Source organism: Ochotona curzoniae, unplaced genomic scaffold, assembly GCF_017591425.1.
Source record: "Ochotona curzoniae isolate NIBS_2020 unplaced genomic scaffold, NIBS_Ocur_1.0 scaffold_2587, whole genome shotgun sequence".
NCBI lineage: Eukaryota > Metazoa > Chordata > Mammalia > Lagomorpha > Ochotonidae > Ochotona > Ochotona curzoniae.
In genome coordinates, this window is record NW_024467096.1 from 16,100,470 (window position 1) to 16,115,866 (window position 15,397).

General features: G+C 42.5%; 1 protein-coding gene across 1 annotated transcript in view; it reads left to right on the forward strand.

Annotated features, from left to right (window-relative positions):
- The window catches only part of MAP3K13 (mitogen-activated protein kinase kinase kinase 13), a 160,532-nt gene that overhangs the window by 100,967 nt on the left and 44,168 nt on the right, over positions 1 to 15,397 (forward strand). The window contains exon 3 of the mRNA XM_041002670.1: positions 11,022 to 11,581. Within this exon, the coding sequence (XP_040858604.1) occupies positions 11,107 to 11,581 (475 nt within the window). The 5' untranslated portion in view covers positions 11,022 to 11,106. The remainder of the gene's footprint in view (positions 1 to 11,021; positions 11,582 to 15,397) is intronic.

Sequence of the window (15,397 nt, forward strand, 5' to 3'; positions counted from 1 at the left end):
TAACAATGGAGGCGAGAGGCAAGTTCACAATCTCCGACTCCCATGTGGATGGCAGGAACCATCTTTGAGCCATCACCCCTGCCTCCTATGGGTCAACTTGGTGGGAAGCAGGAATTGGGAGCCAGAGCTAGGGATGGAATCTGTATACTCCAATGTGGGAGTAGGACGTGGGCATCTTAACCACTACACTAAATGCCCACTCCAAGAACAAATTTATTTTTTTTTAAGATTTATTTATTGGAAAGTCAAATATACAGAGAGGAGGAGAGACAGAGAGGAAGATCTTCCGTCCGATGATTCACTCCCCAAGTGAGCGCAACTGCCAATGCTATGCCAATCCAAAGCCAGGATCTAGGAACCTCCTCCGGGTATCCTACGCAGGTGCAGGGTCCCAAAGCTTTGGGCCATCCTTGACTGCTTTCCCAGGCCACAAGCAGGGAGCTGGATGGGAAGTGGAGCTGCTGGGATTAGAACAGGTGCCCATGTGGGATCCCGGCACGTTCAAGGTGAGGACTTTAGCCACTAGACCATGCCATCAGGCCCCAAATCTATTTTTAAATATATGTTTTTATTTGAGCTTATCCCTTTGATGGCAGAGGTAAGTAGTTTGCTAATTAATAAACATTTTAGAATAAAAACATATTTGTTTAGAATACAAATAGCAAACTTTTATTGTCTTTTCTCTGTGCTAGGGAATACATTAAAAACTCTACAAGTATTATCTCTAGGCCTCATTAGAAATCTAAGGAGATACAAGTTGGACATTATAGCCCAGTTTTCATTGTAAATATTTTTAATTATTTCAAGTATTACTCCCATCCTTATTCTCCTAAAATATGTATCTTTTGAAATGTCAAAATTCCAAAAAAAAAAGGAAGGAAAAAAGGAAGGAAGGGAAAGTCATAAAATAGCATTAAAGGAAAAGAAGGAAAAAGACTTAACACTGAGTGCCTACTTGATACTTTTATCAGGGACCAACTTAAGTTCATAGTTCTACATATCTTATAATCCTACTTCTGAAAATTAGGTTATATTTCTTCTTTTCTGTGAACAACTGTCTTACAATTCCTAAAGACAATTCCTTATCAAGTTGTTTTTATGAACCTAAATGTAAGAATTTTTTGCATTAGTATGTAATTTATTTCGATTCTCAAACTTGATAATGATATAAACACTCTTATATGCCTTTGTTTCAGTTCTCTTAATCATGATTCTTCTGTATTGTCTAGTTTGAATATGATTCTCACTAATTAATTCTCACAAATTAAGAGTGATGAGCTTTTCTCTTCTTGGCATCTTTTTTAAATTCATTTTTTTCCACTTTGAATTTGTAATTATTTTGAATCTTATTTGCAAGTCTAAATACACAGTGAAAATTTCATTTCCTTACAATGCGCTTAAAATTTCATGTCATTTTTTCATGTCTTATAAATGTAGTAAAGTTGACTTAGTGGTCTGTATTTTTATTTTTTTTATTTTTTTAAGTTTTATTTTATTATTTATTGGAAAGGCAGATATACAGAGAGGAGAGACAGAGAGGAAGATCTTCCATCCGATGATTCGCTCCCCAAGTGAGCACAATGGCCGATGCTATGCCGATCCGAAGCCAGGAGCCTCTTCTGGGTCTCCCACGTGGGTGCAGGGTCCCAAAGCTTTGGGCCGTCCTCGACTGCTTTCCCGTGTTACAGGCAGGGAGCTGGATGGGAATCGTGGCCGCCAGGATTAGAACCGGTGTCCATATGGGATCCCGGGCGTGCAAGGCGAGGATCTTAACCACTTGCGCCATCGCGCCGGGCCCGGTCTATATTTTTAAAGCAACAAACATTTGGATTGGGAACTTGGTTAAACAGATAATGCTGTGTTCATGATGCAAATCTGGGAAAATAGAAGAAAATGTTGAACATCAGTGCATCCAGCATACTTTACCATAATTAAATATTCATAACCTTAACCAAAAAGATCGGTATTTGGTCAGCACTAAATCAATATTTTTGAGTGCATGTTTGCTGAATGAAATGTTATGATGAAGACAGAATGAATTAGATCCATGGATTTAGTTAATATTAGATTTTAAATGTCCTTTCAGCTGGAGTCAGGAGATAGGGCAGTTAACAGAGCATGAGGTGTAAAGGCATGAATGTGGACTGTTTTTTCTATCTGATTTGAAATACATACCTCTGATTTCGTAATTTCATTGGAAAAATATATATATATATTTGGTAAAGTTTTTTAAAAGGCGAGGAAATCAAAGCACACATTGCTGTGTTTGAGGATAGAATAGGCAGGGGGAGGAAGGAGGGAGAGAGATATTTCTACTTTCATCTTATGGCCACCGGAAAAGAGAAGACACCCCTTCCCGTCAACTGGCTGCTAATGACCCTGGAATGGTGAAGATACCTCATTTTTTTAAACAATGAGACTCAGAGCTGAGTGGCATCAAACCTGGAAAGATCGTTTTATCACATTACCATGAACAAATAACCTCATCCCAGTTTTTAAGTGGGATTGATGCCTCTAGTGACAGAAAATCTCTCATGCTCTCAAGCTTGCTTCACTGATGTTACAGAAATGACCAGAAGACTAAGATGGTCATGAGGGCTTCAGTCTAAAAAATTGGCAAGAATGTGCCAAGCGAAGATAGCTAGGGAAGAGTTCAGCAACGATCATTAAATCTTACAGCAATGTTTAATTTTTTTCTAACTCAGAATGAGCATAGTTAAGATGTTCCTGTCCCACCTCAGGATAAGGTAGGTTTGAATTGCCTGTGATGCAAGCATCCCATAGCTGAGCACCAGTTCAGGTCCCAGCAGCTCCACTTCCAGTCCAGCTCTCTGCTAATGCACTGGGAAAGCAGCACAAAATGGCCCAAGTGCTTGGGCAACCTATGTGGGAAACCTAGATGGAGATCTGGGCTCCTGACTTCAGCCAGGCCTAGCCCCAGCCTCAACCTCAGCTGTGGTGGCCATTGGGCAAGTGAACCAACTAATGAGATTTCTCTATCTCTTCTTTGCTGTGTCACTCTGCCTTTCAAATAAATAAAATTAATCTTGGGGGTTTGGGGGAGAAGATTGATTGCCATCTCCAGCTCCTAACTCCAGCTCTCTGCCATGTCAGAATCTGGGATGTAGCAGTGGTGGGAGGCATGGGTTGTGTGCCTGTCTCCTGGCCTACCCCAGGCCATTCAGCCATGGGGACCATTGTGGGCTGCCAGCAAACGGGGCTCTCACTCTCTCATATCTCCCTTCCCCTTCTCTCTCTGAATCTTACTCTTTTGTCTCTCTGCCTCTCAATTAAATAACATTGTTGATATAAATAAATAATGTTTTATTCAATTTTACTCACATGGAAAACTGTATTTGTGGAATTAAATCTTTACTCATTTTTATGATCTAAAAATCAAAATATGACCATGATAAAATTTTTCATGATTAACAACACGGGAAAAAATTGTATAATTAGAACACACACACACAATTTTGTGGGCTGAATTTTTTCTTCTGTTCCTCTTTCTGTGCTGTGTCTTGGGATCTTGGCACAAAACCAAGGTAATTTCCAGAAACTGGCAACACCCCTGCCAAATGCGCAGCTGCTGCTGTCTCCAGCTCTGGTCTACCAATTTTGTACAAACCACTTCCTCTTCTTGGTGCCAAGAAATTCACGGGGCAAAAGGAAGTGCTCCTTGAGAGCAGAGAAGGGCGCTCTGCTCTGCACAGATTCGGCACTTGCTGTCTGAATTACCTTGCTGCCGCTGCTGCCATTGCCGCAGCCTTCCCAGCATGCCTCCTGCTAGCCCAGGGAGGGCACCGATCTGATCCTTTTGCCCTCCTGGCGGTCCTTCTTTCTCCCATCAGCCCCTTAGGATTTAACGCTCATGCTTCCTTTCCTTTCCGTCTCCTGTGAATACATTGTTAAGTGTGAATACTTGTAGATTTAAAGAATTCCTTCCCATGGGGATAAACTGCACCAAATTTAGATCGGGACAGAAGAATGGAAAGGGTGTAAGACAGCCAGACAGAGGGTGGAGCCCTTGGTATTCCTGTGGGTTTGCACTTGCCAAGTTTCTTCCCCTTGTAGTGGCAGTGTGTGAGTGTTGCACAAACACAGGCAAAAGGTATGTGTGTTTTGAATCTCCTACCCTCTTGCATGTACAGTCAGCTCTGATCCAATTTGAATACAGTCATGATGCTGATTTTTCTTCCTCCTACCCCTTTGTTCTTGTACCTCTCATCCACCTACATTGTTGGCCCATGTTGCACTTGATGTTCACAGGGGGAAGCCTGTTTGACTCCACATCTGAGTGCGCACTTTAGGCCTGACTTACCTCTACCCACTCTCAGAGCAGTGCCGCAGGAATGCAGGACCCAGCCTGCCACTGCTGCTGGTGGAAGCAAGGTCACCCCTCCCTACCAGGGCAGGTGCTTGCATGTACCTCCAGGATAGTACATTCAGTGCTTCTAGAGCAGTGTGACTTACTGTGATTTTTGTCATCAGCAGTTTGAATAAGCTGACAGCCACACTAGTGGAAGGAGTGAGGCTGGAAGAGGTGCCCTGTCCCAGCTCTGCCCCAGTTAGTTGCTGGTTGGATGAGGCAGCAATCTGTCTGCAGGGTCCTTCAATGTCCTGCCTTCCTTGAGCCTTTAAATATCAAACAGTGTATGATACCTGAATAGACCCGTTTCTCCATGCTGACAAGAACACTTCCACTTCATTCTCATTCTTAACAGCTCAGAGGGCAGAAGAGATTCCCAAACACGTGTGTTTTTTCTATTTTTTGTGTGTGTGTGTATGTATATACCAGTGTGGTGCTCCTGAGTTGGAAACTTGAGTTTAAAACTGACAAAATGGAGGGTTTGCTAGGCATTAATGCAAAGTCCTATTGTTTGATTAAAAATAATAAATTATGGGCCTGGCGTGGTAGCCAAGTGGCTGAAGTTCTCGCTTTGAATGTGCCGGGATCCCATATGGGCATTGGTTTGTGTTCCGATAGCTCTGCTTCTCATCCAACTCCCTTCCTGTGGCCTCAAAAAGTAGTAGAGGACATCTCTTGAGACCCTTTACCCACGTGGGAGATCTGAAAGACGTTCCGGACTCCTGGCTTCAGCTCAGCTCAGCTCCGGCCGTTGTGACCACTTGGAGAATGAACCAGCGGATGAACGATCTTCTTCTCTATCTCTCCTCCTCTTTGTATATCTGACTTTCCAATAAAAATAAATAAATCTTTAAAAATAGTTATAATAATAATAAATTACACAGACAAAGCATGTGGCTAGAGTTCACATCTCCATTTGGGTACCTGCACTATTCTTGGGTTTGATGTGACCCGATAGTACAAGGTGTGCCCTGTGTGCCTAGTTTAACCAGGAGTCCTAGGCACAGTGGCAGACCAGAAAGAAATGCAGGAAACAGTGGCCAAGTCCAATGGTGTGAGATCAAAAGAAACAAGGCAGCTTGGAGTCAAGAAGGCCAAAGGCGAGAGACAGCCGAAGCTTGTGGTCAGTGATGAGGAAGAAAGCAGAAGGGATGAGTAATGTCAAAGCTTAGAGAACGTGCAGTGGGAGAGGGGATCAATTCCCAGAACAGCTGCAGCTGCAATAGAGAGTTGAGACTTGTCTTCCCTTTTGCTTTTTATCTTTCTGTTGCTCTCTGCAACAGAATATAGTTTATTTGTTGTGGAGGGCTTTGTCGGGATGGAGAGAGTCAGGAGAAATTCTCCGAGTATAATAACTAGCTCCTTCATAGTTGGTGACCTTCACAAGGATAGGACCTGTCTCCCAGAGACTACCTAGTACAGGAGAGAGCTTTGAGATTAGGAAGAGTAACCTGGCATTCAGTCCTACCTCGGTGGCCTGCATACACTATTCTTCTCTCCAGACTTTATTTTCCTTCTGTAAAAGACAAGACTAATATCACCTGTTCTATATTTCTTACACAAAGAATTACATGTTCAGACCAAAGGATCAGAGTGAAGAGCATTTTAACAGTACTTGAAGGAAGTGATGAATTATCCTAACAGGTTCCTCTGAGTTGTTCAAAAAAAGGGGGGGGTGGGATTTAGGAATCTGGATTTTGAGCTATTCTTCACTTACTCGATACAGGACCCTAGAAAAGTGTCTTACTTCTCTTGTAAAATGGCAGTGGCAGTATTACAAAGAACATAGTGCTGAAACTGGCTTACATGCCAACTAGTAAAAGCTGTTGTCAAATATTTAGAAACTTTGTAAATAGGCTGATGAGCTATTGCTAGCTTGAAATCTGCTATGGTGGGAATATTTATACCTGGGACATCAGCAGACATTACAAATTGGATTGTTGTGTTTTGGAGAGCTGATGTACCAGTACTTACCGGTCTACCTGCTTATATAATCAGGACTCTTTTAACTGAAAAACACTTTGTCATATTTATCATTAAAAATAGTAAGGCTGGGCCCGGCGCGGTGGCACAAGTGGTTAAGGTCCTTGCCTTGCACGCCCGGGATCCCATATGGGCGCCAGTTCTATCCCGGCAGCCCCGCTTCCCTTCCAGCTCCCTGCCTGTGGCCTGGGAAAGCAGTCAAGGACGGCCCAAAGCTTTGGGACCCTGCACCTGCGTGGGAGACCCAGAAGAGGCTCCTGGCTTCGGATTGGCATAGTATCGGCTGTTGCGCTCACTTGGGGAGTGAATCATCGGACAGAAGATCTTCCTCTCTGTCTCTCCTCTCTGTATATCCGCCTTTCTAATAAATAAATAATAAAAATAAACCTTAAAAAAATAGTAAGGCTGAAAAAATATTAAGGCTGACAAGAATGTTTTCTGGCCACAGAGCCTATCCCAGTGCATGGCTCAGCTCCCATAATATTTCATAAGGGACATCTTAAATTCAGTGTATGTGATTTTGGAACTCCTGCCCCTGAGATATTTGAGCCTCCATCTTTAACCTCCTTTAAATGCCACTCTACAAAATATCTTTTGAACATCAGATAACATAAGTAAATAAATCTAGCTCAGTGCATGATGCACAACAGCCTTTAAATTCTGTGTATCCATAACTGGGCTAATTATTTCCATCTCAAACCTTCTACTGATATCCCATACCTCATTTACTAACAGTTTCTTAGAAAACATTTATTGCTTTCATTTTTTCTTTCCTTCTTTTTTCTTTCTTCCTTTCTTCTTTTCTCCCCTCCTTTCTTCCCTCCCTCCTTCCTTCCTTCCTTCTTTCATCTTTCTTTTCCCCACCCTCCAATGTCTCATCAATTTCCAGATCCTACAGTTCTGCCTCTCTTTTTAATTTATTTTATTTCACTTAACTTTTAATGTAGTTTATATGGTTCAGAAGAATGTATGTTCATGTGGGCCACTGATTAGGGTTGGAAAGGTCAAGTTTTGAAGGAAAGATGGTGGAACACATGTTTTCAATCTTTTTCTGCTTAAAACTCCTGTATTTGTGGTAGGGTGGGAAAGGGGACCTGCTGCTCCTTGTTGTCAAACTACATCAACACCCAGGGATGGTGGATGACTACTTGGTGTTGTCTTAGAGACCCCAGTGTGGGGAAGAATATTCTGAGGGTGTTACTTGAGTGGTTTTGATATTTTTCAAATGTTTTAGTTTTGTTACTCCAGGGTTGAGAAAGTCTTCGCAGAATCTATTGGCTGACCAAGTCCACCTTACTGCATGCACACACCCAGACACTTGCTACAGAGCTTGGCCAGGAGAGTTATTCAACCTGTTCTGCTTTCCATTTTATGTTGAGACTCTCTATGTCCTCTGCTGGCCTAGATGAGCTGGATGTCATGTCCTTCATATGTGTGGGCATGCTGTCCACTGCATGGGTATGAGTAGGTGAAGAAGCCCATTTGTACTCCAAGGTCAAACCTCGTGTTTTGTGATTTTCCTGTTAGCTGAAGTTTAAGTCCAGAGATTTAGTTATGGAGTCCCTCAAGAAACCTCACAGGTGGCGGGTGGGCAGCAGGGAATGCTACATAGCCCAGCCCAGGTCTCCCATGTGAGCAGGTGCATTGGTCTGATCCAGACATGCCCTCCATTTCCCCCTCTCTGCACCACCTGGTCTCAACTCTCTCACGTACCTGAAAATGCAGTGGTCCCGCCCCTATGGAAACTGCCAGAAGTCATTCCACACTTGTAAAGTACTTCCTCAGTGGCCCCTACTCCCACACATATCCAAATCACCTTCCCCAGGCAATCCATAGCCTCCCAACTGGTGCAAGCCCCACGTTCATCTTTCAGTAGGACCTGCTGACTCCTGGCCTAGCGGCAGGGGTGTAGGGCCCATCCTTTCCCTCCAGTATATCTTTTTTTTAAAAAAAAGATGGGCAGTTATGCTGGCTCACTGGTATAGTTAACACAGAGTTGGCATTAACCAGGCTGAAGATGCCTACCAGCTATAGGCTGCTTTTCTCCCAGTAGTGTAACACTTGCATGGGTACAAGGCAACCGAGGCAGTTGGACTGGACTCTCTACCTTCTCATTGGACCTTCAGTCTTTCCCTTTCAATCTAACCTCTACTTGTATAGAAGTGAGTTTAACTTGAAATCTAGTCAGATTACTCCCTTGCTAAAAATGCATGAATAGCCATAATTTTGAGAATAAAATCAAAAAGGTTTAAGCTTGTCATTTGAGTCCACCATATTCAGACTTTTGCCTTCCTTTTCTTAGAACCATCTGCTTCTCCCCAGTACTAATTCATCTGCTCCGTCTCTCTTCCCTGGAGACCCCTAATTCACTGCTCAAGATTCATTAACAGCACTGAAGTGTCAGCTTTTGTTAATCTGCCTTTTCCCCCTTTGCAGAGTGAGATCATCCTTATAATTAGACTTTAGCATGTTCTAGTTTCTTAATACAGAAGGAAAAATCATTATGTAGGGATTTGCAAAGAAAATCAATGTCTAATAAACACACTTTGGATAAATTTAAGATTGACTTCATATGAAATGGTCCCTAATTTAGAATTAAGTTTTGTTTTCAGAGATTAGGTGATCCCAAGAAAATAGCGGTAATGGACAAGCAAGAATCAATGAACAAATGTGTGGTTGAGTGTTGTGATACAATGGGTTAAACCCTCCTTGGGATGCCCATGTCTCATTTCAGAGTGCTTAATTTGAATTCCAGCTTCCAATCAGGCTTCCTACTAATGTGCCTGAGTGGCAGTAGATGACAACCCAGGTACCTGGATTCATGCCAACCACATGCAGTTGCTGACTTCTGGCTTTGGCCTTGCCTAACCCCAGCTGTTGAGAGCATTTGGGATATAAATCAGTAGATGAATTATCTTCTGTCTGTTGCTATGTCTTTCAAATAACATAGATAAATAATTCTTACTCAAAAAAGGAACAAATTTTAAACACTTGGGGATTAGTTGTTGTGCCCAGATTTGGTGCAGTGCGATAAAAATAAATTTTGTATTTCAAGGGTTTGTCTTGTAATATATACAAGATGTTTATCTACATGAATTAATGAATGCCTTAGAAAGTGATTTGTGGCGTAATGGTTAAAGCTGTGCCTGCAATTCTGGCAATCTATTTGGATGCTGTTTCAAGTCTCAGTTACTCCACTTCTGATCCAGCACTCTTCTAAAGTACCTGGGAAAGCAGCAGAAGATGGTCCCAAGTGCTTGGGTCCCTGCACCAATGTGGGAGACCCAGAAGAAGCTTCTGGCTCCTGGATTCAGCCTGGCCCATTCTTGGGTGAGCCTGGTTGATGCACCCATTTGGGGAGTGAATTTTTTTGAGTGGGAAATCTCTCTCTGTCTCTTCCTCTCTTTTTAACTCTTTCTTTCAAGTGTATAAATAAATTTTAAAAAAGAAGAAGAAAAAAGAAAGTGAAACCTGATAAAAACCTTAAAGCAAAGGGAAAACATGAGTAGTAACTTATGATCACACAAGATGTGGTTTCTGATAAAAATATATACGTCATATCACAATTTCATTTCCCTTGTGGAAAAAGAAATATTTTTTCTGATGGAAAGTATAACAGATGTTAATATAAAATGCATGTAATACCCTGAAAATTATAAGCATATAAATTCCTTCTAATCTAAACCCCTAATGGTTTCAATATTATTAATCCTTTGCATGTATCCTTCCAGTCTTTTCCTTTATGTTCATTTGTCTTTTCTTTTAATTAAAAAAATTTTTTTTATTGGAAAGGCAGATATACAGAGAGGAGAGAGAGAGGAAGATCTTCCTTTCAATGATTCATTCCCCAAGCAGCCGCAACGGCTGGAGCTGAGCCAATAAGAAGCCAGGAGCCTCTTCCAGGTCTCCCACGCGGGTGCAGAGTCCCAAAGCTTTTGGGCCGTCCTCAACTGCTTTCCCAGGCCACAAGCAGAGAGCTGGATGGGAAGCGGAGGATCTGGAATACGAACTGGCACCCATATGGGATCCTGAGCGTGCAAGTCGAGGACCTTAACCACTACGCCATTGCGCCAGGCCCATTTGTGCATTTGTCTTTAAAACATTTTTAAGTTAGTGTGGTATATATAGATATAACCTACTTTGCAAATATTAATGTCATATTAATAAATGTACTTTTAAAAGATTTGTTTTTATTTAAAAGGCATATTTACAGAAAGAAGGAAAGACAGAGAGGGAGAGGTCTTTCATGTGTTGATTCACTCCCCAAATGGCCACAACAGCCAGAGATGAGCCAGTCTGAAGCCAGGAGCCAAGAGCCAGGAGCCTCTTCCAGGTCTTCCACACAGGTGCAGGATGCCAAGGCTTTAGGCCATCTTCCACTGTCCTTTCAGGCCACAAATAGGTAGCTATGAAAAGTGGAGTAGCCAGGTCACACAGTGCCCATGTGAGATGCGAGTGCTTGCAATGAATGATTGGCCAGTTGAGCCATCACACCAGTCCCAGTAGATGCTCATGCAACATAATTTTCATTGCTGCACAGAATACCATCATGTGAAATAAATCACAATTTAACCAATCCTTGCTGTTTTAATGCTTTCTTGTATGAACAGAAGTGTAGTTGCAGTCATCCTAAGAAAGGATGATCTCATGTCTTCCCCTGTCTTCCCAGGTTTTGGAGCCCTCTCTTACATCAGAACTGTGTTCTGTCCCTCCTCTGAGTGTCATCTCAGGACCCTGGCCACACCCATGGCACGATGGCCAGCCCTCAGGAGCGCCTGAGCTGCTCCTCTTCTCCATACCAATCCTCGAGTGAGCAGAAAAGCCTCAGCGGACTACAAGATGAACTCACAGCCATGGGAAACCACCCTTCGCCCAGGCTGCCAGAGGACCAGCAGGAGAAAGGGGTGGTGCAGACAGAGCTGCTGGACAGCATAAACAGCCCCATCACTGCAACAGTATTGACCAGCGTAAGCGAGGATTCCAGGGACCAATTTGAGAACAGTGTTCTTCAGCTAAGGGAACAAGATGAACCAGAGGTGGCTATGTCTCAGGGGAACGGCCATGCCGTGGACGGAGAGAGCACAGGCGGAACCGAAGATGTCAAGATTCAGTTTAGCCGGTCAGGCAGTGGCAGCGGTGGGTTTCTTGAAGGACTGTTTGGATGCTTGAGGCCTGTGTGGAATATCATCGGGAAGGCATATTCCACTGATTACAAACTACAACAGCAAGGTAAGCCACAGGATGGGCTCGGAAGATATTTCTTGTATGATCATACTATGCCATGACTTATATGACAATTAACTGGATGATCTTTGACCTGTATAGGTAAGTTGAAAAAGTAGACCAGGAGCCAGCATTGTGGTGCAACAGCAGGTTGGGCTGCTGCCTGTAATGTCAGCATCCCCAATGGACAGCCAGTTTAGGATATGGCTCTGCTCACTTCCCATTGAGCTCCCTGCCTATGTGCCTGGGAAGGTAGTGGAGGATGACCCTAGTGCTTGGGTCTGCAAGCACTAGGCAACCCATGCCTGCAACCCATGTGGGTGACCTGAATGGAACTCCAGTTACCTGGCCATGGCCTGAACCATTCATAGCCATTGTGAACATTTGGGGAGTGAACTGGCAGATAAGAGCTCTCTGACTTCTCCCCCACTTCTGCCCCCACCACCAGGTTTTTCAAAAAAATAAATATATCCCCCCCCCAAAAAAAAAGTAGGCGAGAGAAATGTCATTCTAAATGACTCAGATTCACATTCGATGAATCGTTTTTGGTGGGATCAGATCTCATCGTTTGTAATCATCTAGTCTGGTGATGTCCAAAGTAGAGGGCATTAAAAAAAAATCATGGAATTTTAAGAAAATATTAGAGCTTTGTATTATCTCCGCATTTAAAACTTCTTTTTTACATTTTCCAGATATGTTTGATGCTGTAATTAATTTGTGTGGTTATATAATTTATAAATAAATCATGTGGGTAATGTTTAAGTTTCATTTGATTTACAATCAACATATAAGTCTGATGGCTACTGGTCTAATTCAAAACCTAACAGAGGCCACATGGCAATGCCCACATGGCAATGGCACAGCTGCAGAAAGTTGCAAGAGAAAGGGATTATTTGGAGGGGGAGGTTTGCCACGCACTGCTTTGCTCCTCAAAAGCTGAGCCAGGGGGCCTGACGCCATGGCCTAGCAGCTAAAGTCCTCGCCTTGAACGCACCAGGATCCCATATGGGCGCTGGTTCTAATCCCAGCAGCTCCACTTCCCATCCAGCTCCCTGCTTGTGGCCTGGGAAAGCAGTTGAGGACAGCCCAAGACTTTGGGACCCTGTACCCATGTGGGAGACCTGGAGGACATTCCTGGTTCCTGGCTTCGGATCAGCACAGCACTGGCCGTTGCGGTCACTTGGGGATTGAATCATCGAATGGAAGATCTTCCTCTCTGTCTCTCCTCCTCTCTGTATATCTGACTTTGTAATATAAATAAATAAATCGGGCCCGGCGCGGTGGTGCAAGTGGTTAAGGTCCTCGCCTTGCACGCCCGGGATCCCATATGGGTGCCGGTTCTAATCCTGGCAGCCCCGCTTCCCTTCCAGCTCCCTGCCTGTGGCCCGGGAAAGCAGTCGAGGACGGCCCAAAGCTTTGGGACCCTGCACCCGCGTGGGAAACCCGGAAGAGGCTCCTGGCTTCGGATCGGCATAGCATCGACCGTTGCGCTCACTTGGGGAGTGAATCATCAGACGGAAGATCTTCCTCTCTGTCTCTCCTCTCTGTATATCCGCCTTTCCAATAAAAAAATAATAAAAATAAATCTTAAAAAAATATATATATATATAAATAAATAAATCTTAAAAAAAAAAAAGCTGAGCCAGGAATTTCTTCCTGACCCCCCACATGGGTGAAGGGGCCCAAGCACCTGGACCATTCTTTGCCACTTTCCTACATTAAGTGAGCCAAATCAGAAGTGGACCGCGGGGATACAAACCTGCTCCCATTTAGGATGCCAGAACTACAGGCAGTGGCTTAATGCCAGCACCAAAAATTTCACATTTTGAGGTAATAAAATAGCCAGCCATTCTTGAGACATACCATTTCTACAGCCCACAGCTTCTTAAAAAGTAACTCACATTGGGCCTGGCACAATGGCCTACTGGCTTAATCCTTGGCTTGCATCCTCTGGGATCACGTGTGGGTCCTGGCTGCTCCACTTACCTTGATTGTGGCCTGGGAAAGCAGCTGAGGACAGCCCATAGCCTTGGGACCCTGCATTCATGTTCATGTGGGAGACCCAGAAAAGGCTCCGCATCCCTGGCTTTGGATTGGCTCAGGTCTGGCCATTGCAGCCACTTTCTTTCTGAATATCTGACTTTCCAATAAAAAATAATAATAATTAATCTCTTAAAAAAACAAATAGATTTATGTATTATGATTCAAGTATTGTTCTGAAGTAAAGTGAACACATGACCCCAATATTCTTTTCTTTAAAAGCTTTATGTGTTTTTTTATTTAAAAGAATAAAATAGAGGGAGGGAAAAACAAAGCCAGAGAGAGCTAGAGAGGGAGAGAGAGATCTTCCATCCTGTGATTCATTCCCAAATGGCTGCACCAACCAGGGCTGTGCTAGGGCAAAGCCTGGAGCCAGGAACTCTATCCAGGTCTCCCACATGGTGGCAGGTACCCTAGTGCTTGAGCCATCATCTGCTACCTTCCCAGGCACATGGACAGAAAGCTGGATCAGACTTGGAGCTGCTGAGACTTGAACTGCACTCCATCCACTATATGAGACCAGCATCACAAGCCGCAACTTACCATGCTGCACCACAGTGTCAGCCTCTGGTTCTGGTGTTTTTCTGGGACCTCACTTGTATTCTTAAAAAAAAAATGTTTATTGATTATAAATGCAATTGATGTTTGAAACTTGGAAGATATCCCCCTTCAAATAGTCTGTGATTATTTCCTGAGAATAACCGCCATTCATGTTGTTATGATATATTAGTCTGGTTAGAAGTGTGTTTGTGTGTGCATACTTTTAAAATAATTGAGTCACACTATTTCATAACACTTTTTCACTTCATATATGTGATCATTTTCCAAATCTTAAATGTAATTCTAAAATTATAATTCTATGATTTTAACGGCTATGCAATATTAGATTGTGTGAATGTGCCAGTATTTAAATTGTCACCTATTATTAGACATTTAATTTGTTTGCATTTTTCCTAATTATAAACCACAATACAATGAACCTTCATCTCTTTACTTTTGCATGTATTTTGATTAGACCTTGAGATAATTCCTAGAAAAGGAATAGTTGGGCTCAAAAGACTTGTTACTTTGAAGACTTTTGATAGGTATGTTTTTGTAGCCTTATGTAAAATTTGTTTTTATTATTTCTCTCATCAAAATATTCTGGAAAGAATAAATACAGATCAACTTGCAATTAAAACCTGAATTTCAAACCCTTCCTTAAAAATGTGTTCATCCCTTTTAGTCTAAACTGTGGACAGCTTTTCCGTAGCAGTCAGTCAACATCAGTCACAATGAACTATTCATGTTATGCATTCCAATTTTCCTGTTTCCAAAACACTTTCTCAAAAAAAAATTAAAAAACAAAACAAAACACTTAGACCAAAAACGTCCTTCTTGCTTTATACTCATTCTGCATAACCTACTGGAATTTCTGGTCTATCAATTCCAGGTGCTTTTGAGGTTTGGTTGGCCATAGCATCCATTTCTGTTACTTGTAATGCTGTAAGTCCAAGGCCCGTGTGTGTGTGTGTGTGTGTGTGTGTGTGTGTGTGTGTGTGTGTGTGTGTGTCTTGCTGTCTCTCTCATACATAATTAAATAATCTGTATATTCAACCCTCATTGTCCTTGCTGATTTCAAAGAAACTAAAATTGTCCCTCTTACCATAAAGATTGAAGATTCCTATATAAACCAGTATTATTATTATTTTTTAAATTGAGAATAAAGATAATGCAAATAGGAAAATCAGAATAACTTGTTATGCTTCAAGTCACAGATCTTAATTTATTACATTTTAAAAA